This window comes from Helicoverpa zea, chromosome 22, assembly GCF_022581195.2.
Source record: "Helicoverpa zea isolate HzStark_Cry1AcR chromosome 22, ilHelZeax1.1, whole genome shotgun sequence".
Lineage (NCBI taxonomy): Eukaryota > Metazoa > Arthropoda > Insecta > Lepidoptera > Noctuidae > Helicoverpa > Helicoverpa zea.
In genome coordinates, this window is record NC_061473.1 from 8,330,161 (window position 1) to 8,357,497 (window position 27,337).

Sequence of the window (27,337 nt, forward strand, 5' to 3'; positions counted from 1 at the left end):
CAATTATTTAGGATTAGGATATTTTTTTTACAATTCGCCATAGAATATCATAAAGTAGGTACATGCGATAGGATTTAAGGTCATGGCACATTATTGCGGCACCGCAACAGCACGGCTGCAGCACGTCGCCTCGAATTAAGACTAACTACGCGTTGTCCGCAAGGTGCCAGCTCGCCGTCCGCGCGCCGGCCGCGCGCCGGCCGCGAGGTGTAAGCTTGCTGTCACCGCAAACTCAATATTATTTTAAGACAGTTATAATTGAACATGACGTAATGACGTTGTTTCGCTGCCGACTCGGAGTCGGCGCGCTATACGCATGAGGTCTGCTCGCTTGCAGCACGCGGGCTGCGAGCCGAGTTGTGTGGTAGCGGCAAACGCTCTGACTGCTCGCCGTTGGCTGTTTCATATTGACATTACGAAATATATTATAATATACACGATTTAATGCTCTAAATTGAATGACAATTTAAATGCCGATGTGGAGCCGTGCTGTTGCGGTGCCGCTATACTGTGCCATGACCCTTAATGTGATTGGAACGACACACCCTGCATAGAAATAATGATACCTATAAAATGTATATTGTTATTGTTATTCAAGTATATTTAATATACCTACTATTTTATAATTCCTTTACAAGTGTAGAAGATAACCAATAAGTATCTATCTTCCGCGAAGAAAGAGTGATCGATGGGTACTTGAATAACAATGTTTATTTGACTAGCTAGATATTTTCCGCGGTTTCTCTCATGTTGAATATTTTAGATGGCTTTGTTTTTGCTACAGATAGACTTGTGTTGCTGGAGACTTTATTGCGCCACTTCTTCCTAACAAAAACATATAGGAAGTGGTGATTGAGGGCGTTTTGGGGGCTTTCTTCTGACGTTCTAAAAGTGATGTTTGCATCCAAGTCTGAATAAACGATTTTTGATTTGATTTGATTTAAATCATTTATTGTTTTTTTTTCTATGGCCTTACAGGATCTTATAAAACTACGTGCCTTCCTAAAAGCTGATGTAAAAAAGAAAAGAAACTCCATGGTCAATTTGACATCTTCTATCAAAAATTCCGCCAAAATCAGTCATGCTGTATGCGTGTTTGAACTCGTCTGTATGAGAAGAGGCCGTAGCCTCGCAGTGGGACATTTAAAGACACTATGAATGAGTGTACACACAATATGGTCCCGTATGTCACTCTGTATCAGGTCTCTCGGATTAACAGCAGCCGTTGATGGAATACCTGTGTTTTCTGAACTTATTCTTTAAAACTTCCACGAGGTAACTTTATTAAAAGTTGGAATAACGATTAAGGAATGATGTACTGATGGGAAATGTCGGTACAGCTGGCATTATTAGTATTAGGGACGGTAGGTATGAGTGATTCTTTTGAACATTGAAATAGTGTGTGGTCGTCAGACCAAAGTAAAATGAAACAAAATTCTATTATAAACTTTATTCTCATCTGCCAAGCTTACTTTCTAATCTCGCCAAAAACTGCTTTATCATTTCTAATTCCACTGCAACCTGATCTATCTTAACATTCAACTCTTCTATAGCAGTCTTCGATTCCTCTTCATAACATTTATTCTGATGCTTTATTTCTATCACAGCATCATCTATTTCATGTAACTGAGCTGCAACTTCGTCATATTTAGTCTTCGACTTAGGCAAATCGATTTCTGGCACTTTCGGCCCTTCAGGCTCTTGTTTTTCTTCCTTCTCTTTATTTATTTTCATGATGGCGTCATGCATATCGTTTAATTTAGTTTTGAAGGCTTGGAGACCCATTTCGTCTTCAATTTGTTTCTGTTGCATCTGTGCTTTAGTGAAAATTGCGTCTTTTATCCTTGAGGGAAGAGCTCTAGAGTGTCTCCACCTTGGCTTCCCAGGCCTCAGGGTCATGACGCTAAGGACATTGCGTTTGTTCTTCAAACTAGTATTCAACCTTTTAGGTAATATCGCATTGAATATTCTGTTATAAACCAAAGTGTCTAATGTCCCCAAAAATTCCACTTGTTTGACCAACCTTCTTATGTTGCCTAGGACTTCTAAATCATTGATGTCATTAACCGCCACACCGACTAGAAGATTCATGAGTACTATAGCTGCTAGGATGAGGAAGATGAGGAAGATAATTCTGACTATGATGAGGGATGTGGCTAGTTCTTTGGAATGCTCTTCATCAAATAAAGAGACGTAGTCGAACTCTGACGTCATCATGACGATGGTCTTCACAAGAGCAGCCCAGGGTCCGTCGAAGGGCATTTGTGAACGGAACTGTATCATGAAGCTGAGGGAAAAGCCTATCACGAGGAACATGAATGTTAGGAGAATCTGAAAATAAAAGGAAACGGTTAATATTAAATAATTTTGTTAATATGAGGAAATCGGAATAGAGAGAGTGAAAATTAATCAAATGACAATGTACTGTATGAATGTATGTGATATGTATTATCTAATACGAAATTCGTAATATCTAGTAAAATGTTATATCTTACTATAAGATCAAATTGGCCAAATCTAAGACAATCTCAATCAATAATAAGTGAGGAGCAGACAAATTAAAAAAATTGACCTTGCACTACTAACCCAAGAACTCATTTCAGTCTTATAACAGTTTATTTATCTTAAAAATACCCAAATTCTTAATCAAATAAACGAGTAAAAAAACTCACCTTCACAACGTTAGAAGCGACTTTCCCAAACATCAGGACATAGTACCCCCAGTTGGGGAACCTGGACAGCAAGAACATCATCTCCAGCCAGGACAGAAGCAAGGCCACGGTAGCCACATGTCTTGGCCACTCATCATCATTCAGGTTCACCACCACCACGGTATAAGGAAGAATGACTGCGAAGCCAAGTGATCCAAACTTGACCCAGGTTTCTAATTGTAAGAAGTATCTACTGCTTTTCACGTTCATGTACAGGAGTTCCTGAAAAAGACCTCTAGTAAAGAAATCTATGGGAAACCTTGAGATGGAGGGACAGCTATGTGATTAAATGCGGGGATTGGAAATTAGGCAGCAAACGTCGTCAGACCGCAATCATACCATAGCCTTTGTGCAGTATCAGTTATTATACTTAAATTGGAATGGGTACACAACTAACATATAGAATATCAAGTAGGGTTCATAATTTTATAATAAAATACAAATAACAAACCTGTATAAGTATCAAAGCAATTGTAGCATAAACTACGTAACTCCATACCGCCGGATCAAGCCACGCCGGCGTCTCTTCCTTCGTATCTCTGAAGAAAAATACTGACACGATGAAAGTCGTCAAAGAAGATAAGAATATTGCGTATAAACCTATGATTGTATAGAAAAATGGCAACAAAGCCTTCCATTTTAAGAATAGGAAACTTTCCACTAACGGATGGACGAGCAATTTTCTTTGTCCATATCTGTTCCCAGTCTTTAGGAGAGCTTCTATGACTTTCATTTGTTCCATCTCACAAACAGTTGGCATCAAAATTCCGTAATCCACAGTAACTTGACAGGTATGATCCTGCAAATCTTGACCATTACTTGAAATGTACGAATCAAATACATCTTCCATAAACTCTGTGGGCTTCGACAGATTGTTAATAATCATGTCAATAGCAGTTCTCCTATATTTCTTCGGTCCATCGGTATATCCTGACAAGTCTGCTCCTTCTCGTAACAAGAGAGTAATGACATCCCTGCATCCATGGTGACTGGCAGTATGTAATGGAAACCAGCCCATGCTATTTACTTCATGGACAGTAGTTTTATCGAATTTGAGTAAAATCTTCACTATGTCTACGTGATTTTTGACGGCAGCCAAATGCAATGGTGTCGAAGATTTGTGAGGGCTGCATGTTGTTCTTAATCTAATGTCGGCCATTTTTGATAATAGTAGCTCAACGCAGGCACCGTGGTTGTTATATACTGCGAAATGTATTGGACCAAAGCCTCTTCGATCAGCAGCTGTCAGTGAGTTGATTAAAGCATTGGTCACGGTTTCATTAAACTCTAGAAGGATTCTCAGTACTTCTAGATGTCCATAGTCAGCAGCTACATGTAATATATTCACGTCTCCTGGAAGAGTTATTTTCATATTCGCTCCTTCGTTGAGAATTTGTTTTACACAGTTTAAGTGACCGTGAATGATGGCCTTAAATAGAGCGGTTTCTCCTTCTTCATTCTGATAGTCTAAGGCATCTCTCTGTTTAGCGATGCTGAGGATTTCATTAAGGACATCCAAGTTCCCTAGTGCTGCTGCTGAATGTATGGGAGTTTCTCCATCATTGGCCTGCGGAATCATACGATTGTCATTAATATTGTGTTTAAAATAAAAATTTAAATAAACGTTTGATACGTGTTTATTTAAATTTTCAATACTTTGTTATATAAGGGCGATTTAACTTTTTGTAATAACTATCTATATAAATGTAAATGAATGCCAATTTTCGTTGTTCTATAAGTCAAGAACGGGTTCACCTACCCAAACCAAATGTTTAGGCTTTAATCAGACTTTTTAGTAGACGGTTTATGTGAAGTTTGCACAAAATCGATCGAGATTATTATTATCAGTTCTTCTTTTATCAAATTTTTTGTAACAAAATGGTGGACTTTATACGTAGCGAAGCGCATACCGCGGGCCACTAGTCTTACTTCCTACTAGTATTATAATCCTGCTAATATTATAAATGAGATAGTTTGTGAGAATGTATGGTTATATGTTTGGTATTCTTTCACGCAAAAACGGCTAGACCGATTTGGTTGAAAGGTATCTAGATAGGTGATACCCTGGATTATAGGACACATAGGCTACTTTTTATCCCGGCCAACAGGAGTTAAACCACGCGGGCAGCCGCTGGCGGGAGCTAGTACTCTATATGGTCTATAACATGTATTTGTACCTTAGAAGTGACATCAGCACCAGCTTCCAAGGCGATGCACACACCAGGAACCCAGGCAGCTTCAACGGCAGCTTGCAGAACTGAATGACCTTCCTTGTCCTTGACGTCTACTATTGCTAACAGGGGATTCGCGTTCATGTAGTCGTAGTTCGCTAAAAGCTGTAAAGTAAAAAAAAAATTTTTTTTTTTTTTTTGTTACTACCATAGATAAAAAGTGAACCTATAATTTAGGTAATTATCAGAACTTCTGTAAAAATATTATGTTACAAGGTTAAGAGTTTGTTTGCATTTTTGCTTAGTGGTCCGATTTGTAATATTAAATCATATCAAGTCTTTTATCTTGCAAGAATTCGTGGTGGCCTAGTGGACAAAGAACCTACCTCTCAAGTATGAGGGCGCGGGTTCGATTCCAGGTCAGGCAAGTACCAATGCAACTTTTCTAAGTTTCTATGTACTTTCTAAGTATATCTTAGACATCAATGACTGTGTTTGGGATGGCACTTTAAACTGTAGGTCCCAGCTGTCAATGAAAATCCTTGGCAGTCGTTACGGGTAGTCAGAAGCCAGTAAGTCTGACACCAGTCTAACCAAAGGGTATTGGGTTGCCCAGTTAACTGGGTTGAGGAGGTCAGATAGGCAGTCGCTTTTTGTAAAGCACTAGTACCTATTCAGCTGAATCCGGTTAGACTGGAAGCCGACCCCAACATAGTTGGGAAGAAGGCTCGGAGGATGATGATATCTTGCAAAGAATAATATGAAGAAGTATATGGGTACAAAATAAAATACACACAATTAAACATTAAAATACTTTTCCGAACGCGAGTGAAACTGCAGTAATTCGTTTTGGCAATTTTGTGGTAGTACAGCAGAATTGAACTTTGGGCTTCAAAAATACAACGTATAGTATATTTGTATCCTTTGGATGAAACCAAATAAAATCTATACTAATATTATAAAGCTGAAGAGTTTGTTTGTTTGTTTGAACGCGCTAATCTCAGGAACTACTGGTCCGATTTGAAATTTATTTCAGTGTTAGATAGCCCATTTATCGAGGAAGTCTATAGGCTACTTTTTATCTCGGTACGGGAAGTAGTTCCCCCGGGATGCGGGTGAAACCGCTGGCAGAAGCTAGTGGTTATATATAGGAAAGAAGGAATTATTTCAAGTAAAGCAAAGATATACTAGATCACTCGATGACACAATATTGAAAGCATCGGAATCAAAAGAGTTTGTGATTTCTTTAGTTTCAAACAACAATACTTGAGACTCCTTCAGTAATTCATAATTTTTATTCTGTCTCATTATTTTGTTCAAGTACTTGAACAAGATCAATTTATATTTTTTTATTGTGTTTACACCAAGTTTCAAAAACTCTTTAACGACTCTCAATGTCAAATTATTCTTTTACACAATGACTCAACTTTATAACAAATATAATATGTACAAAGTTATTTACAAGTTTATAAAAACATACCGCGGTTTCTCCCGCGCAAAACGTGGGAACTACTGCCCGTACTGGGGTAAAATAATATATTTAGCCTACACGGGAGAGTCCAACAGTGAAAGAAGTTCCTAAATCGCGTCAGCAAGACTAGGCTTTGCACATTATCCCTTAAATTGGCAAATCAATTTATTACAAAAATTTAATTATTTTTTGTTATTTCCTGGTTTATTACGATGACAGATGACTGAAAAAAATCGAAAAAACATCTACCTATTACAGTTTTCGCGAAAATCTATGTACTCCGGGGAGTACGTTGCCAACTATAGTGGTTCTTCTGTTCGTACTACGTGGAGTACGTTGCCAAAATATCAATAAAACACATTTTAGTAAAATCTTCACTTTATTAATCATAATTCTTATCAAACTACATAATATGCATTTATTGCGTGTGAGATTAGCGGAAGCAATTTCTTTTGTTACTTTCTCCTACCATAAAACACAAGAGCACATTGCATTTCACGCAAAAAACTTTAGTTCTTCTATCTTTGCAAAATCTACAGCGTGATTGCTTATCTGCTATTTCTGGAAAATGTCCGACAGCATTTTCTGACACTGTCCACCGGCCGTTCAGCTGTAGGTTTCTGAATTATTTTCTCCTTCACCTACCCAAATTCCACCATGTACCGGACCCCTTTCAAGAGCCGAGGTCTGGAAGGGGGTCGGGTGCAAAGATATAAGCATATCTGCTAAATCAGGTCATTTCAGGTTCAAGCACTGCTGAAAAAGAAAAAGAACATGCTGTATGACATACAATTCACAACACAACTGAAGTCATTTTACATAAAAACCAACAAACAAAGGCTAGTTTTTCTAAGTAATAGGCAATGTACTCCGTGTATACCAAAGTTTATGTTGTGGACTTCACTACGTACTTGGCAACGGTATTCAGGGAGTACATACACAGTTATGAACTTATAAAATTGCGATTACATAATTTACACACAAAATTACGAATGATTGATATTATTTATAATGTTCCTATGCAATTTAAAGCCAAATAACCACAAGTCCCATCCAAAAAAATTTAGAAAAACACAAAAAACTTACCCGTGACCCGGATACACCAGACCGCTTCGAAGACATTTTGAATTTGACTGCTATTTTTCAATGGAACCACATTCAAATATTTTTTCTACCAAAATATACAATAATGACAAGCCAAAAAGAACAAAAAATTGTATTTTTTTAAAGATTGGTACTACATTCGATTTAAAAAAAGTTAATGTCTTTTGTGGAGTACACTGCCAATTTAAGGGTTATGCGGGCTGCACTCGATCATTATTTTGCTATTATATTATTTTAAAACTGCGATATCTCCTATACAGAGTGTAACATTTAATTAAATACGTTAATATACTGGTTAATATGACATGTGTCGATTAGCATAAAGAAAAAAAATAATACGTAAAAAAAATGTTTTTTTTTTCAAACAAAGTAAATACAATAAAAATGTGCGAGAATTAGAATACCATATAAGAGTCACTCATTACAAACAACGGAACTTATTCCTTGAAAACTGACAGCATTACACAAGATGTTGTAAATTTATGAAAACGAAAAATGACTTCTGTGGCTAAACCACTGAATTTTTTTTTTTATTATTTATTTTTTTATTTGTTTCTTTCACATAAAACTACACATTTACCTTAAACTAGGCATGCAATTAGACCTCTAAGGTCTGTCTTAGCATGCCATGCATGCTAAGACATACCTTATTTTTCATGTTATTTATTATTTATTTATATTATTATATTATTATTTATTATTTTGCATGTTATTTTTTTTACAATTCACCATAGAATATCATACAGTACATGTGATAGCATTTAATGTGATTAGGTATGACACACCCGATATATCTATATATCATGAGTATAGTATAGTCCTAATATACATACCTGCAAATGTTCTTCAAGGTTTTTCTTGACGCACACATGAAGAGGAGTAAGACCTGCCCTATTCAAGCAGGTGACAGCTGCTCCAGCGTCGAGGAGTTCCTGAATGGCATCCAAGCTCTCGATTTCCACAGCAGTGTGGAGTGGTGTATCCAGGTTATCCAGCTGACTGTTCTTCATAGTGTTGAAATGACCACCAGCTCGCAGAAGCATTTTTATTACTTCGACCAGGCTGGAAATAATGAATGGAGCTGGTTATTTCTAAGTTGTATAGTTTAATTATCTGCATAGTCTTTTCCCAACTAAGTTGTGGTCGGTTTAGACAACGGATCCGTTGTTCCACGCGCTCCTCAAAGAGATATCAGCAACCCCAGTGGGCCCCAGCAGGGCCAAGGTCTGCCGGGGCTGCGGGATTGTTCGAAAGAGTTACCGCGGACATGGTACATAAAAGGCCTACGACGGAACACGACAGTTTTTATGCAGTAAGAGCCTGACACTCCCTCACCGCTGCTAACCCACAGCAAGAGGGATGACTTGAAAAAAAAAAGTTGTGGTCGGTTTCCAGTCTAACCGGATGCAGCTGGGTATCAGTTTTTTACAAGGAGCGGCTGCCTACCTTCTCAACCCAGTAACCTTGGTTGTCAGACTTACTTGCTTCTGACCACCCATAACGACTGCCAAAAATGTTCTTATGTTTTGCAGTCTGAAGCTTGAAATGTGTTTAATATTCTTATACATTAAATATATTATTTGAAATATCCATTACGTTACAATTACCATTATGATGTTGATACCCGCGGGAATTCTCTTCCCCGCTATTAAAATGACAACATCCTTTTTCCCCAAAAAATAAGAATAATATTTTTATCCCATCTTAGAAATTGTAATCAAAATTCTTGTAGCTAAAAAAATACAAATACTAAGGTATTTCCCAAGAGCAGCATACGTCTTTTCATATACACGACACAACTTTTTTTTTAGTTTCGCTCTAAAAATCCGCCCGCGGAGAAAAGTTTTACCCACGGCCCGAAGGAACCTGGATAAAAAGCGGATCTCTTCATGCACACCATATTTCATCAGATAATTCTATAAAGCCGTATTTGTAAATCTTTAGCAGTTGTTACGGATAATCAGCCGGGTAACTGGATTGAGGAGGTCGAATATGTATTGCTTCATATAAAACTCCTACAATCAGCCGGATCCTTTTAAATTGGAAGCCGATCCCAACATAGCTCGTAAAAGGCTAGGCAGATGACAATATATATCGGAACTAAGTAATGTTACACAATCATAAATGTATTTCTCTATATTTTTGGTGTCATTTGACATTCTATGAACAAAAATTTTGTACATTATATTTTGAATAATTGATTTTTGAAAACTTTTGATATATTATCTGACACTATTTGTTTTGACATTAAATTCATAGTTACCTAATCTTAATTTATTGCAATTTGTATGTGCACATTATGTAATTCTACAGAACGTAAATTGTTATTGAATAAATAAATGATGAATGATAGTGATAAGAAGCAAAAATATAGCAACAGCACTTTCACACTAGCGGATTTTCCATTCGGTATTCCGAACAGCAAAACTAGGATCACCTGACGAACGTCCACTATTGCTTATAATGGACAACCGGTGCGAAAGATAATTTCTGGAACCATGCAGCAGTTTTTATTCCGGTCAAAATTTGTCGTGACTAAGGGCAGCCCCGGATCTTCAATTTTTTTTAGGCGGGGCAAAAACTGAAAAATGCCGCCCTGCCTACCTAATTATGTTTATTTTCACCTTCATCATCCCATATAATTTCAGCTATCAATATATAGGCAGGCAGGGTCGTTACTAGCTCATGTAGCGCCTGGGTGCAATCATCAACCTATGTATTGAAAGATTTTGAGTAGTACATATTGATCAGAGTACTTAGAGTAGTTAGTTACTCGTTTTGTGACACAAAAAGTTAATAAGTTTTGAAAAGCGCTGTAAAGACTCCATAAATATTTTTTTTGCTACATTTGACTTATAAAAGGTAAGATATTTGTTTGAAGACTCACAAATTAAACTGGGAATTATGTACAAATAGAAACCGTGATGAGAGCGAGTGCCATTTATGTTCGTTGATTCGGTGTGTCAATAAAAATAATAAACAATTAAAAAAACAGCACATACATTGTCATTTAGACGCGAGCGTAGCGAGCGAAATTTTTTTTCGACTTTTTTAGAAACTTTTCTTGTCAGTATCATGATACAATGTGGAACTTCCTTATCAAACGGGTGTAATTTCATCGACTTTTCCTGGTGGTAGGGCGTCCCGTGGCGCCCCTAAGACCGAGGCGCCCGGGTTATTCGCACACCCTGCACTATAGATTAAGACGGCCCTGTAGGTAACTATTGCTGTACTTGTGCTATTATTTATTTCGTGGTAAAAGTTATATACCTAAATGATGAGTTGACATTGGTCTGTGAAGTGTGAATTTGACTGCCGGCCGCCTGATTTTGCCGCCCCCTGAATATGCCGCCCGGGGCATAGGCCCCGGCTTGCCCCCCCCTAGATCCGGGGCTGACTAAGGGTACTTACATAAAGAAACAGGTTTCCGGTAGACAAATCTGTACGGGTAGGTACCGATCAGCGCAGGTATAATATTTCAATGTAGTCCTATTCACTCACTTATACAGAAACAGGTAACTTGTCGGTGCCGACTACCTGAACCGTGCTATACGGATTTAATTTTGATTGTCTTTAAGGACAGATTCACCTGTTTCTTTATACGAGTCAACACTGTACTTATACGTGTTGTACAGATCTGTACAGATTTTTCTGTACCGGAAACCTGTTTCTTTATGTCAGCACCCTTAGGCCAGCAATACATGGACCGCTTGAAGCAGTCAAGAGAGCTGTCGACCGCCCGAATCAGATGCAACTGCTCGAGCGGTTCGTGTATGTGCGTCCACAGAACTCAGTAGTTCACTGTGCAGTCGACAGCTTAAAGATGTCGCCCCTGACTGCTTCAAGAGGTCCGTGTATTGCCAGCCTTAAATGTACTTACTATTGTGAAAGCGCAGTCAAGGTGCCATACTCAATACTCACGGGCTGCGGGTTGTTCGAAAGAGTTACCGCGGCCCTGGTACATAAAAGGCCCACGACGGAACACGACGGTTTTAGTCAGTAAGAGTCTGAAAAAAAAAAGGTTCCATACTCACTGTTTCTCATTCACATCTTGGTCGTAATAATAAGCGTAGCCAGCGACATCTAGTGGGGTTCGACCCTCAACATCTGTGATGTTAGGATCCGCTCCAGCAGCCAGCAGTAACCTGGTACAATGCTTCCGAGCACACGAGGTCGCCACGTGCAGTGGAGTCCAACCAGGTTGGAATAGCGGCATCTGGGTAGAATGTTATCATTTATGTATAAGGTAGTATGGTAGAGATCGCTTTTAGCGCTTTATAAGACCGTCCATCACCTACTTTAACTTGATATAAGACCAAAAGTGTAAATATCTATGTATCACTCCACAAGCAATATTATAAAGGTTTGCGAGTGTGTGTTTGTCACTTCTTCGCGTGGCTGAACATTTTGATGAAACTTGGTAGTAATGAAGTTTGCTTAAAAATATTAGATAGGCACTGTTTATTTCCTTTCTCAAACTTATAACAATGAAAAGTTTTGCCAACATTTTTTGGCGAATTGAAATTCGCGAGTTGCTATGCAGAAATCTTATTAAGTTATCAGATTTATGGCGGAGGTCCAAGTACCACCATAGTAAGTTGAACTCGGAATTTAGCTGCGAACCGTCATTAAGATTGGCGAGAACTATACTTTACGTCAAAGTCAAATCATTTTATTTCATTTAGGCCTTTACAAGCACTTATGAACGTCAAAAAATATAAAACAGTTCGATTCCGGTCGCCCATTCCAAAAGTAGCTTCCTATTTAGAAGAACGGGCAAGAATCTCCACGCCTTTACGAACTTCTTTCACAAGGGACTTTTTAAAAAGGTCTTTTGAACTGTTTTCATGAGGGACTTAAAAAGGCCTTTTGACTTACACTTCCAACGATATCACGGCATTCGTGGTCAATATTGTCCTTCCAAGGTTTGGGCAGCGTCATGGCAACCTCGCCAAGGTCACAGCGGACATTCGTCAGCTCCTTGATGAGAGGACACAGTTTTCTGACATCCTCCTCCGTTTCTGAAGACATGCTCTCCGTGCCAACTCTCTCCTGAATATCTGAAGAGATCATAATATAATATTGAGAAGATCACCTTTTCATCTATTGAGTGATTAGTATTATTACCTATAATGTTTATAACTGCTGCCATAACAATTTAGAGTAAGATAAAAATGTTTAAAGTTACAGCCTTTTTATCGTCCCACTGCTGGGCACAGGCCTCCTCTCACACGGAGAAGAATTGAGCGTGAATAAGATAGATATGTGTATTTTTATTATGTACTGGCATTATATGCCTAAGGTCGCTGTGCCCTAACAGGATTCACAATTGTCCTTACCTATAAACCAACTTTAACACCTTGTCAAAAAATTGTGGAATGCAAATAAAAGATATGAATATGAATAATCCTGAATAAAATACGCCTAGGTATGTTTCATATTGATTTTCGACATACGCGAATATAAGACATTTAAATAAAACTATTTTTTTACGGATTTTATCGCGGTTATATTAATATTATTTAATACCGACGTTTCGGATCCTTTACAGCATCCATGGTCACGGGCAGAGGGGGGCTCATGGATGTCTATGTTTTACTGGATATCTTCCATAGTTTCAAACGCATCACGAGTAAGTTACTTCGCGCACCCAAATATATTGTAGATTACCTACCTACATGCTTCTTCGGTGAATAAGCTTCGTAACACTTAGATCAGATAGGCAGTTGTCCCATGTAAAAACACCTTGTACACAGCTAAATTCGCTTAGACTGGAAAGTGATCCCAAGGCTGCGGGATTGTTCGAAAGAGTTACCGCGGCCCTGGTACATAAAGGGCTTAAGAAGGAACATGATGGGTTTTAGTCAGTAAGAGTGTGACACTCCCTCACGCTGCTAACCCACAGCGGGATGATCATTTGATGATTTCCCATAAAAAAGGGGGTCTAAACATCGTTTGGGACAAGGATAGGCAGATGATGATTGTTTAAATTGTTCATAAGAAATTAAACCTCAAAGAAATAATCCTGGCCACCAAACGATACTTCTTAAAAACTATCTGCTGTCACTTTGTCAGCTGCGATTTTTTGTTGAATATATTTTATCACTGAGGGTTGACGCCTTATTGCAATTTTATAGCTGTTATTAAAGAGATCAATTTAAGGAAATCAATATACAGCAGCCATGGAGATAGCTCATAATTTTATGGTATTTTTTCTTTTAGCTTTATTAGTATTGTAGCTGTGTAATTTTAATGTCATCATCGTCAACTTCCAAGCCTTTTCCCAACTATGTTGGGGTCGGATTCCAGTCTAACCAGATGCAGCTGAGTACCAGTGCTTTACAAGGAGCGACTGCCTATCTGACCTTCTCAACCCAGTTATGCGGGCAACCAAATACCCCTTGGTAAGTCAGTCTTCGTACGTTCAGTAACTTTCAATGTGTATGTTATTCTCAGGGCACAGGAGCTACCAATACCATGCTGCGAATCAATGAAAATGGAAATGTTGTTGGAACCATAATAGTTAACTGCGAAGGTATCTATGAGTATCATATATTATTGTAAGAAAATTATCTAGCTATTTGACTGCTTCTTTGGTCTTGTGGCTGATCGCCTTATATGAGAACAGCCGTCGTGGTCGAAATCGGCGTTGGACGTCTTTAATAATTATATCTATATGGCATGGATGGGCATAATGATTGCATCAGCTACTGCACCGCATTATGAGGAGTCCATTCCTGCATGAATTACTTAAATTGTTTCATGTCTGGATATACTGTGTGTAAGGAATAAACGCACTTCAACAACGGACATTATTTTTCCATAATCATAGAGGTAGCAACTGGACCTTCAGAGATTTTCTCAATGAAATCTTTATGAACATTCTTTGTTTTCAGGTTTTCCTGAAACTACAACGCTGGACAGCTTGACAGCTGCCACCTATTCCAACCATATGAGAAACCTATCCCACCATGCATCGAATGCTCTCAAAGAAATTGTAAGTAAACATCGCCTTTGGACTCTTTTGCATCCTGCCGGGGCTACGGTATTGTCCGAAAGAGTTATTTTACTCTTAGAAAATGGAAGGGGCCAGAAAGGACATTAATTCCTGGGATACAAACGGGCTCCAAAAAGAACATGGTTTCCTGGACCATCAAGGGCTCCAAAAGGAACTTGGGTGGCTCGGTAGGTGCCTGATATACCAGACACGGGAAGGTCATTTAATGATAACATGCCTACATTCCAAATAAGTCCAGTCATACTGTCGATAGATTAACGGAAGGTACCTAACATCCTTTGAAGTGCATTTCATTAGCACATACATATGAATCTAGTTTGTTTTCTGCCATAATCTGAGGGTCACTTTTAAAGGTGGGCCCACATCTGGCAAGTTGATGTGCTAGGAAGTATTATTCTCTACGGCTTTCTTATCGGTTTGTACTGTATTCAGTGTACTCTCTTTCAGGATGTAACTGATGAACTGGTAGTCTTACGGCTGGTCTCCAGAAAAACTGAGGCCGTTGTCGCTCCTGATGAAGAGTTCCACCTCATAGTGGTCATGAGAAGACATTAAACTTTCCCAGAAACTTCCATTAATTACTTTAAATAAAATTTGGTCATATGACACACGTAAGTGTCGTCAAAATCTAATGTTAATGTAACTTTAAATCAGTGAAATATTGTCTTGTTATTGTTTAAATGTATTAATGCCTGTTTATCTAGGTTATTAGTATTATAAATATTATTTATAACCAATTTTGTTGGTTTTATTTTCACGAGAAGATTGATGGCCATCTCCGTGCTCAAGAGGATAAAGATGAAACAGTCTTGCTGTAATTGTCTAATCTCTATCGAATTTACATTATGCGACATTCTGACAATTATTTTGGGTCTTTAACAGAGTTTCTCAAACTTTTAGCATTCGTGGACCACTTTCACAATCTACAACTACAATGTATCTCGTCGAGTTGACTACACATTTTTTAAATATGTTTACATTCTACAGACTGACCTACTGTGGACCCCTGATACAAATGTAAGACCCCTAAGGGGTCCTTGGACTCCAATTTGAGAAATCCTGCTCTATAACCTATTTATCTTTTCTATCTAGTTTGATCTCTCAGATCTTAACCTAACGATCCGGCCGTGCTCTCGCTGTGGCATATTGGGCTGACAAAGTGTAAGTCTCACTATAAGACATGTCATCGACACGAAAGAAGAAGAAGAACGATCTAGGTTTACCTTCAGGAAAATCCAATAACACAGCAACTTGTCTCGCATTCCCAGCCCAGGCTGCCAAATGGAGGGGAGTCCTGCCAAGCTTGTCTATCCTCAGCTTCTCGGCTCCGAACTTGATGAGCAGGCTCAGAGTGTCTCCCCCTATGAGGGCAGCAGTGTGGCAGGCGGAGACGTGGCCAAGACGACATGTTGCGTTCGGACTTGCACCGGCGTTGAGCAATCTGGAATTTATGACGAAGAATCAGAAAGGCGGCACCTTTTACTTTTTTAACCGATAATGTCACGTTTGGCTGTTTTTCATGCGGCTTTCAGAATTGTATTTGTCGGCACTGGTGTTCAAGACGAAGATAGTAGTAGTTGTATTAAGTTCAACACGGATCCACGATCTATTTTATCAATTTTTAGTACGTATATTTTCGTTGAAAGTATCAAAGTACTGACTAGTGAAAATCACTAACGATTATAATACTTGCTCTTTTTTCGCCCTACTTGGAATAATCACACCAATATTGGAAATTAGTAAGGTGTTTGGCCAAATGTTGGTACCCAGCATATTGGACGAAAATGCGACATGGTGTAAATACACTGTTGATACACTCGTGCATCGGAAACCACGTTAATGTCGGTCCTGCTTGTGATCTCTCCGGTCGTGTCGGATTACCGTCCCATCGGGCTATGAGTGTGAAGGAATAGTGAGTGCACCCGTATCTACGCAAATGCTTGTGCACTATAATATGTCCTGCGCAGCTGGCTGAACTCTTTATACGAAATCTGACTAGGACGTCATTAATTTATTGGAAGTTTGCTGTAGGTATGTTGTTCAAATGTTGGTTCCCAACATGTTGGACGTAAATGCGACCTTGTGTAATTATACTGTACTGCATTACTGTCCCCAACGTTTAAACACAATTATTTCGAGTAGATGACAAGGTGACAGACTAACCATTACTTGAAGAAATTAACCAATACTTAGGGTGCGTCTACACCGTGCATGTAGCTGGAGCAAGTTAACATGCGCATTAGCACGTCATGTTCTTAAAATGCATGTAACCGGCGCATATAGCAAATAATAAAAAAAATATAGCAAACTTCTTGCACCGTGAAGACGCACCCTTACAGTTTCCCGCTTCTTTACTTGCATTATGTGAGAAATTACTACCAGCCACATTGGTATGTACCTGTCTGTTTTCTAACCCCCATATTTGTAACCAATAGACTAAAATTCGTGTTTCCTATATAAGCAATATGTTAATGAATGTGCTGAATAATCAACCGTGCCTAAATTAACAAAACACCTAACATTGTAGGTACGCTGAACATTCTTTATGCGTAACAGTTATGATTTTGTAACAATTTCCAAAAGCTGCATAATCCTATACATTAAGATAATAATTTGATATAACTAATTTCAGATTCTTCTTAAAACAGTTCTTCAAAAAAAATCTACTTCAATAATTATATGTAGGTATACCCAACACCGCATCAACATCGTTTCTGCCAAACGTGAGATAATCGCGCACAAACATACAGGTCAAACTCTTTATTTATTTATTTATCACAAAATACAACTATTATTACAGGAGAACCTAATGCAATTTACAGATACTTCTTATTGACTAAAACCCACCATGTTCCTTCTTAAGCCCTCTATATAGCAGGGCCGTGATTAGTTTGTGACTCAACATCAATGTAAGGTAACTAAGGTATGTGCAGTTACTTTTTGATCTCTCTCCGGTGGTGTCGGATTGCCGTCCCATCGCGCTATGAGAGTGAGGGAATAGTGAGTGCACTTGTGTCTGCGCAAATGCTCGTGCACTTGTGTCTGCGCAAATGCTCGTGCACTATAATATGTCCTGCGCAGCTGGCTGATCTCCTTATATGAGAACAGCCGCCGTGGAGAAATCGGCACGCCATTTTTATTATTTTGTCAACATACATTTTTTTTTACTTAACAAGTACTTACTTTTCCACCTCCTCAAGATCATGACTCTCAATGGCTTCTAGCAGTTCTGTGTTCAGCCTCTGCAGTCGCCGATCTCCCCTTCTCCAGGGTTTGGACATGTTGGCTGCGGAGTCCAGGATTGGGGTGCTGGCTACCGTGGAACTGACTGATGATGGAGTCAGGTCGGGCATCTGGAGTTTTGTTAATGGCGGGCGGCTTGGATCACCCCTGAAAAGAAGTAAAGAACTCACTTTGGAGTTTATTTTGCTGAATATTTTTATAACTATCTATATCTCTACTATACATATTATATTATAAAACTTGAGTTTGTTTGTTTAAACGTGCAGTACTGGTCCGATTTTAAAAATTCTTTCGGTGTTAGATAGCCCATTTTTCGGGGAAGGCTATAGGCTACTTTTTATCCGAGTTCGTGCAGAGGTTCCCACGGGATGCGGGTGAAACCGCTAGCAGGAGCCAGTTGATGAATAAATGGTACATTGGCAGACTTAATGCTTCTATGAAATGCTACTACCCTGCTGTTATTTTTATATGAGTTTTTGCAATTTAAATCTAATATTTCTGCTGAAATACCGCGACTGACTGAATGAAAATGACAGAAATATCAATTATTACTAGCGCGGTAAAAGTGTAACAGTATTTTTATCAGGATGCGGGCAGATCGTGCGTCTTGGATAGTTTGGTAACTACACATCGCCACTAGAGGCGCTTGTGTAGCGTGAGGTCTTCGAAACGTCAAATGTCACTGTTTGTTTAGGCGCGCAGGTTTATATTTCTAATTTAATCAATATTTAACAATACTTTAGATTAATTATGGCAAATACAGGTTACGAATCTATAAATGCCACTGCTTTGACACACTTTTATCTTTCCGAAACTTATGTCCGCCTTTCTTTTCCGAACAAAACGGCACTGCGCAACACTGTGGCATCGCCAATACGTTTACACCATAGTTCTATTGTATTTTTGATCTAATATAATCATCTAATGTAGATATAAGTTTTGGCGCTCATAATACGAACTTTGATATTCGTAGTTTAGGACCTCACGCTAGTGTGCCATCTGGTGAAACAAAAAACGATAGCTCCCATTAGTGTTCGACCGGCTTCTATCTCTTCGAACTAAATGGTAGACTTTATACGTAACGAAGCACGTACTGCGGTCTACTTAGTATATTATATAGGGTTTGACTGCCTCGTTGGTCTAGTGGTCGCAAGCGCGACTGCCGTGCTCGAGGTCTCGGGTTCGATTCCCGGGTCGGGCCGAAATCGCTTTGTGGGTTTTCTTAAAACTTTCACAAAGCAGCCCGTAGTCTGGTGATTGATTCACCCGTGCATGGGGAGAGCACTTAAATGTCGGTCCTGCACCTGATCTCTTTTCGGTCGTGTCGGATTACCGTCCCATCGGGCTATGAGAGTGAAGGAATAGAGAGTGCACCTGTGTCTGCGCAAATGCTCGTGCACTATAATATGTCCTGCGCAGCTGGCTGATCTCCTTAAATGAGAACAGCCGCCGTATCCGAAATCGGCCGTGGACGCCATTATGGGGTTTGACTTACTGCCCAACCACCAGTCCCAATTGTTTCGGTCTCTGCATCCTGATTCGCAAATCGCCCCGCTCAGCCGGGTTAAGCAGCGGATGGGTGGCTTCATCTTGCCCACGTTCTATGTCTGTGAATACAAAAAATCGTGTTAGAATTTATTACATTTTGTCTATCTTATGGCGTGGTAACTTACGCTACCGTCTAATGTCACCCGCTTTTGAAAAATGAGCCGAGATGCAATAATGCAGGTAGGTCAGGTCTTCTAGGTCAAAAGTTACGAGTGAACTAACGAGGCGTTCGGGTTCTTTAAGGCATCTGTCAACGATTTTTGGTATTACAAAATAGGATCGGGTCCAAGAAGGCGTATAAGGGCGAAGACAGTAACGTTCCTCGTCACCCGCACACCCGTATTTTGGCGCGCTACTTTCTTAGGAGATTTTCCGTTATGGCACCTCCGCCGTCATTTTGTTCTCCATGGCTTTATAATATTAGTATAGATTTCTATAAAGATGTCGATTTCTTTACAAATAACTAACAATTTCTTCCTCTTCCTATGAATCATACTTTACTTGCCTTCCAAAAATACCGATGCGACTTTTTTACAGCTCTTACAGTCCATTTTCCATTCCATTATGTCCGGCATTTTTCAAAATGGGGGTATTAACCGGGCAGTGTGTTCAAGGTACTAATGTTGGTTTTTCCCTGTTACGGTCTCTAAGGCAGTAATGTTGGTTCGTCTAATAATTTTGTCATTTTTTTATATGATTTATTACTACAGTTATAAAAAAAAAACAGATTTTTTGAATGACGAAAAAAATTTTGTGTGATGTTAATTAATCCGGCAAGGTTTTTTTTCTATTAAAAAGGGCGTTTACACCTATTATTTTTTCGCAATATAATGTGTTCACGGTTCAGTTAAGATAGTTTTTGTTCATTCTGTACGGCAAAGAGAAGGCATAATATAACATAACTTTTTTATGAAATAAAAAAATACGCCAACAATGCTCCAAGCCTTTTGAACTTGCACTACGAAATTGATGATGATGATGATGATGTCCTCCTAGCCAATTATCGGCTACGGCGGCTGTTCTCATGTAAGGAGATTAGCCAACTACGCAGGACATATTATAGTGCACGAGCATTTGCGCAGACACAGGTGCACTCCCTATTCCTTCACTCTCATAGCCCGATGGGACGGTAATCCGACACGACCGAAGACCGAGAGATCAGGCGCAGGACCGACATTTACGTGCTCTCCGATGCACGGGTGTATCAATCACCAGCTTCTAGGCTCCGGGCTGCTTTGTGAAAGTCTTCTAAAACCCACAAAGCAATTTAGGCCCGACTCGGGAATCGAACCCGAGACCTCGTGCTCAGCAGCCGCACTCGCGACAGCTAGACCAACGAGGCAATAAAATACTACGAAATTACATAGTATATGTACCTACTAAATAATTCATACCTTCGTGACTTGATACTCTTTGAAAATAATTATTATACCAATGCAAATTTTTATTAAAAAGTGACAAAACAAGTAGTACCTATATAATAAGCCTTCAAAAAAATCCCTAGGCTTCCACTAATATCTGGATCTCGTTTTTTTTTTCAAATTAGACCATTATTGAGTCTAGCTTCCGCCAGCGGATTCCCCGCTTTCCGAGGGAACTACTTCCCGCATCCGAATAGCCTATATGCTTCTCAGGTAGATAAACTATATTACCGCCAAGTTGCGTCAAAATCCAATCATTAGTTTTTGCATCAAACAGGAACAAACTTCCGAACATCGATACATACATTCATCCAACCATACATTACATTACAATATTTTGCGTTAGTAACATGTTTAAGCCTAATCGATGAACACACATTAAATAAAAAAAACCGACTAGTTGAGAAGTGAGAACCTCCTTCTTTTTTGAAGTCGGTTGAAACTAACGAGGTTGTATAGTTAAAGTGTAAATTGATACGGATACTTGTAAATAATATAGGCAAGTTTATTATGTTTCTCAGAATAAATACGTGTCGACGAACTGGGTCGATGTACTTATGAATGAATCACTTTACACATACAAGTAACCGACAAAGATAAGATATTAACGAGATCCTTTAACTAAACATAACATGGGTAAATCAACAGATTATAATATCCCTCCTGCGGTGGGTGCAGCTATCAGAATTACTGACTAAAGCCCACAAAAGGATGATACGTATGCAACAAAGTGTGTGCTAAGTATGAATGTAGATGCATGGAGAGGAAGAGGAAGACCTAAGATAAGATGTATGGATTGCCTGAAAGATGACATAAATAAGAAGGGAGTGAATGCCAGTATGACGAGTGACAGGGAAGAATGGAAGCGGAAGACATATTGCGCCGACTCAAAATAAAATTGGGAAGGGGGCAGGAAGAAGAAGAAGATTGACTACAGTCCACCATGTTCCTTCTTTAGCCCCTTGTGTACCAGGGCTGCGGTAACTCCTATAGGATTTAAACAGAATAATATACAGTTCTAGCTAAATAACTTTGCCATTTCAAAGTCAAGCAATTTGATAAATAGGTACACGTTTCTGCAATAGAGTTCCGTTTATACATTTTGACGGGAGTTGTTGGTATTGCAGACACTTTATTTTATTTTTTTGTTCCTGCTGAGGAAAATGCCTGACGCATACACACACCGCCGCGGGGAGACGGTGAGGTTATGTGGGGCTTGCACCCACTAAAAACCACAGCTTTTGTGCCGTCTTCTGCCTTTTATAGAGGGGCCACGAGGACAAAAGACGACTTTCGTGACGTATTGCAGACACCTAACTAAGTCATCATCATCGTCCTGCCCTTATCCCAATTTTATTTGGGATAATCCAATCTTGTTATATATTCCATACCTACTCTTCTATCAGCCGTCATATCAGGGTAATCAGTAACATACTCACAATAACAATACCTAAGTAAATAACATTATTAAAAAGAGACTCTGATTAATAATCCCCAATTATTTAAAGTATTCGATAAAACATATCTGATAAGTCGCGATAAAACATTCACTTATTTAGGTTATGATGACAAATTCTCGAAATCAATCTGATTATTTATTTGTAAGACTTTTCTTGAAACGACAAAAAAAAAGAAACTTTTTTTATGAACACATTTCTTTCACAACATTTCACAATCTGTTGATAACCACACACACTGACCGGCTAAACCCTTAAATCTACACACAAAAAAAACTATTTATATCTATGTAATATCACTTTCCGAATATTGTTCTAAAATATATTGAAAACATATCACGATTTCACATAGTTAAATCTTCCGCAGCTGAGTCTAAACTGACAGTTCAAACATTGACCATGTTAAAAGAGTAGGTAAATATTTGAAGGTCAAATCGTGACGAATCATGTAAAGACAAACGCATCTTTTGTGTGTTAGTTTCTATGAGATAATAAGGCTAAGATCAGATAACAAATAAATGTGATTGTGTACATGATTCTGCTAAGTTAATAACACTAGTTTACAAATTTTTATTTTTTTTATATACCCCTCACAAAATCTACACCAGTACTCTCCGCCACCTTTGTACATTCTAAAAGTAACAACATAAACATTCTATCACGTCACATTTTTTTTCTACCCTCAAATATTTGTTTTTAGGAATCATTCTTAACTACCGATCTTTGGTGTTACATTACTTGTTTAGTTTAAGAGATATTTTTTGTTTAATTCAAATAAAATATCGCGTAGACAGTGTAAACAAAGTTGTGATCGCTTTTGTTATGTTTGTGGACAATTTATATTTATAAAAAAGAAAAGACATGTGACAGAATCATTGAAAATTGCATTTCTCCATTATTTCGGATTTCCTGTATCCAATCAAGAAAAAAACTGGGCCCAGTATGTGTTTTGTGACAGCTGTAGAATCACTTTACTGTGATGGTCATCCGGCGAAAACGTAGACCTGTCATTTGGTACACCAATGTTGTGCAGGGAACCAACTAATCACGAAAATTACTGTTACTTTTGTGTTACAAAGACTTCGGGTTTTAATAGGAAAACTATATCGGGTATTGTTTATGCATATGCCACTTAAAGAGGGAGTGTTTGGCGTCCACAAGTAAGCAAAATCATAAGTGATTTTAAGTTTGATACTCTTTTATCTACGACTGAAAAAGTTGCTTGGAATTCATTCAAAACTGTTGTTAGAGACTTTTTAAGCAATAATATAAGTGAAAACAAAGAAGAGATAGTGAGTGATTCATTTCAAATTATCATAAGATGGGTGTTAACATGTCAAAAGATTCATTTTCTACATTCCCACTTTGATTTTTTTCCGGAAAACTTAGGAAGCATGAGCGACGAACAAGGAGAGCATTTTCACCAGGATCTAAAGGCTTTTGAAGATCGTCATCAAGGCTATTGGGACGAAAATATGTTGGGAGACTACTTCTGGTCTATATTAAGAGAAACCGATTCCGAAACCTACAAAAAGAAAGTCCAAAATTAACAATTTTTAGTTGTTTATGGTCCGTTTTCTCGTGTTTTTTTAATTAAATATAATTCCAAATGTGGACGTGATAGATTTTTTTTACTATTTTTCCTAGACTACCAATAGATAGATAGATAAAATTCAACAACTTTTATCTGGGGTATAAAAACCGTGTAAACTAGTGTAATGTACCAATTGGATAAAAATTGAATCTCAATAGTAGTTTTAATCTTAGCGGGCACTCTGCTACTAATATAAGACCAATCGTATTCCAATGACATTTTATTGGTTTGCCATTGGTCTGCCATTTTGTGTCTTGGTAGTTTGCATTACAATCATATTGCAATCGTAAATCATTTTCAGACAATATGATTCATTATTGAATCACAGAAAAGGATAAAAACGTTTATTTAAAAGAAAAAATAGCGGAATGCCACATACGCTTCAATAGTAATTGAGTCGTGATTGAATCTCAGTTGGATATCGCTCAACAAGAAGTCGCTTAAGTAAAATTAGCAGATTTGCGTTCATCTGAACTTACCCTTAGATTATAATGGATTCTTCTACTAATTGATGGGAAAGATTGATATCTAAAAGCATCATGTGAATCCGCTGTGTGTATTTTTGCTACTAATGTGTTTTTTCAGAAGGAATTTTTCATCTATTAGTGATTTTGAAAAAGGTAGGTAATGCTTGTTTATAATTGTTTTTTGATTAATCTTGATATTATTTCCTAGCCTTTTTAATGATGTATTTATCTTTCTATCTCAATGAGTAAAGAACCAGTTTTTGAATGAGTCAACACTTTTTTTTACATCACACAAAAGTGTGGAATCATTTATAAGTGCACAAATAAATGTAAAAATGTAGTATCGAACTTCAGGTTTTAAACCAGTTTAAAATAGATTTAGTAAATCCAGAAATTATCCCCTACAAATAGGTTTGCTTCATTTCTCTCGTGGTAGCAAACTCAATTGTAGTGTACGAGTTCTGGCCACCGGTTCGATTCCCGGTCAGGCACACTCGGTATCTTCAAAGTTACCCTGATAGGCAGAGCTCGTTTTCTATTATATAAATCCGGAAGATGACATAAGGTCTACGAAAATCTACAGGCCAATGATCTTCTTATATCACTCTTTAATTATATTAGTATAGAAGTATGATATTAGCCTTAGCCCTTGAATACAAAACTCCTTTATCTTTACTCCTGGACCCACCTAATAACAATTACACACCTACAGTCTTACTTATAAACGTGAATTAAATAATAAGTTATACTTAAGGGGTGTTTAAGAAAAAATCTTATAAACGTGGCTGAAATAAATCATTTTCTTAGCAATGTCTTAAATCAGCTGTCAAATTAAGTAGCCTCACACCCTTGTTTAACCCGCTAATTAGCAAAATGGCTGGATTCTTACCAGCTGATTTTTCATTTCCGGTTTATTGACAGCTCGACTGTTTAATTTTATATTTTACGGATGCCATTGTTGCCATTACACAACGTTTTCATGACAAATATTTTTTTAAGCTACCAAAATTCAGGTAGTGTTGAGAAATTAGTATGTTTTTATGTCATTATCTGTTCATTGCTTAAGACATGCTTAAGCAACGTTTATAGGTCAAAATAATTTAATCACTATTTAAGGCTTTAAGTAGTAATTAGTTAAAACAATGATTAGAAGATGATTAGTTGATTTTTATAAGTAAGGCTGCTAATTATTGTACTGGTATACTGTATTTAATTCTATTCTTTATTCTTTTAATTCCCCGAAACTAAGAACCGAACTGAAAACTAAATAGCTGTAGGGAAGCTTAACTTATACTTCACTAGCATAGGTTATATTTTAGACAGATACAGAAAATAGTTCTCACAAGACTCGGGTGACACCACGGGAAACAGGTAGTGCTATAATTAGTTTCTCGTGGGAACTACATATTTCGCACACAAAAATCAACTGAGTCATCCTCGATAAGTAGGCTCTTCTATATGTATCTTATACTTACTGAAATATTTTTTCAAATCGGATCGGTTGTTCCTCAGGTTACAATTCCTACCGTCGTACCACAAAAACTTTTAAACGTCTGTTGAACACTTCTCTAAACAAAGTTAGATTATGACGTTGTAATAAGGTCTGTTTTGCAGCCACACTTTTTTTTAGACAAGTGTTCAACAGGTGTTTAAGTTTTTGCAGTTTTATGACAAAAATAAAATTAAACAAAATACCTTTGTTACGTTGCATTGTTGCACTCCAAAAACATTTTTGGCACAACACAAGCACAGCACACTTTAGTTCGTCACCGCACTACGTCTGAGCCAATGGCTAGACCTTATCAATTTCCTTTTCAAATATCGGCTAATAGACTTAATAATGTTTAGACAGGGCAAAGAATCGAATTTTATAATCCTTTAATCGCGTGAAATTGGCACACACTTGCATTCGGCGAATCGAACAGGTATGGTAGAATCACAAATGACATTTGATAGAATTCGATTCATCCGCCGTGGTCCTTTCTGAAAGGTATGCGTTCACTATAATTAGAACATATAAATAATAGTGAGAATAAAACTGTTTTACTGTTGAGGAAAAAATGATGTCGTGGAAGTTTATTATAAATAGATTATTTGTCATCTACGCAATCACTAGGTTGTTGAGTCATTTATATGCATGTATTTAATGCCTCATTTCTGTGTACAAGAAATGTTAGTTTTTTGAAGTTTATTCCATGAGGCACTTTTTGGATATAAATAGCAAAAAAAAAAACAAATTACTAAACACTAGCCGTTTTCCTATTGTTTCACCCGCGTCCTGAACTGCTGCCCGTACCGAGATAAAATATAACCTATGTTACTGATAGATAATGTAGCTTTCTAATGGTGTAAGATTTTTTTAATCGGTCCAGTAGTTTTTTGAGTTTATCCATTACAAACAAACAGACAAAGTTTTCCTCGTTTAATATTAGTATAGACAACTTGATAATTTATAACTACCCACTAATGTAGAACATACAAATCTATCAATTTCTGCTTCTATCTTTTATTGTTTTACCAATTAATTGATTACAAACAGGCATGGCATATCTAAACAAGTTTGGCTTCCTAACTCTGCGTGCGGTTTACTTTATCAAGAGATAAGGTCACACCCAGATAAGGATACAAAGAATTTTAACTTCGCTATAACGAAAACATAATTTGTACTTACATGGCCCCGGCACGTAGCTTCGAAATAATCTTCAGATGAAAACAACTCTTTAAAAATAATGACAGGCAAAAATTATAGCTAACAATAGCCATAGAATAATGATAATAATTTTAGCCCCTTCACTGGTCGATTCTGAGGTGCCGTGTCTGACCGTGAGGTGACTGATAGCATGAACGCCTGGAAAGTGGCTTGCCCAAACACAGCCTTCCCTGACAACCCGGCTTCCCAGAGACAGTGGGACGAGCCGCTCTGCAGATTGACGAGAAATAAACTAATTGAAACATCTGTCAATACTGCTGAGCGTGCCCGCCTACTGGCTGTGGGAGAGTGGGAGTCAGGGTTATGGCTTCACGCACTGCCGTCACCCAGCGTTGGGACCATGCTGGGTGACACTACATTCCGGCTCGCTACATGCCTACGCCTCGGCGCTCCCACTGCGGCTCCGCATCGCTGCCAGTGCA

General features: G+C 38.1%; 1 protein-coding gene across 2 annotated transcripts; it reads right to left on the reverse strand.

The window, feature by feature from the left end:
* Window positions 1–1,435: 1,435 nt before the first annotated feature.
* LOC124641333 (transient receptor potential channel pyrexia-like) lies at window positions 1,436–26,053 on the reverse strand. Of its 2 annotated transcripts, none has more exons than XM_047179393.1 (11): window positions 25,901–26,053; window positions 19,214–19,325; window positions 17,659–17,865; window positions 15,699–15,916; window positions 12,336–12,517; window positions 11,492–11,673; window positions 8,291–8,519; window positions 4,889–5,047; window positions 3,163–4,278; window positions 2,673–2,933; window positions 1,436–2,331 (listed from the first exon to the last, which is right to left on the reverse strand). In XM_047179393.1, exons 1-11 carry the CDS (start codon window positions 25,914–25,916, stop codon window positions 1,456–1,458), a joined length of 3,558 nt encoding a protein of 1,185 aa, XP_047035349.1. In that variant the 5' UTR covers window positions 25,917–26,053; the 3' UTR covers window positions 1,436–1,455. The 2 variants fall into 2 exon arrangements, with proteins under 2 accessions (XP_047035349.1, XP_047035348.1); XM_047179392.1 differs by lacking the exon at window positions 25,901–26,053 and adding an exon at window positions 19,772–19,961.
* Between the last annotated feature and the right edge of the window lie 1,284 nt (window positions 26,054–27,337).

Coding starts and splice junctions, on each gene's coding strand:
- LOC124641333 (XM_047179392.1), bottom strand. CDS start 19,841: ATGCCGGACATAATGGAATGGAAAATGGACTGTAAGAGCTGTAAAAAA. Junction 17,866..19,213: donor TTGGGACTGGTGGTTGGGCA/GTAAGTCAAACC, acceptor ACTTCTTTTCAG/GGGTGATCCAAGCCGCCCGC. Junction 11,674..12,335: donor GCCGTGATATCGTTGGAAGT/GTAAGTCAAAAG, acceptor CATTCTACCCAG/ATGCCGCTATTCCAACCTGG.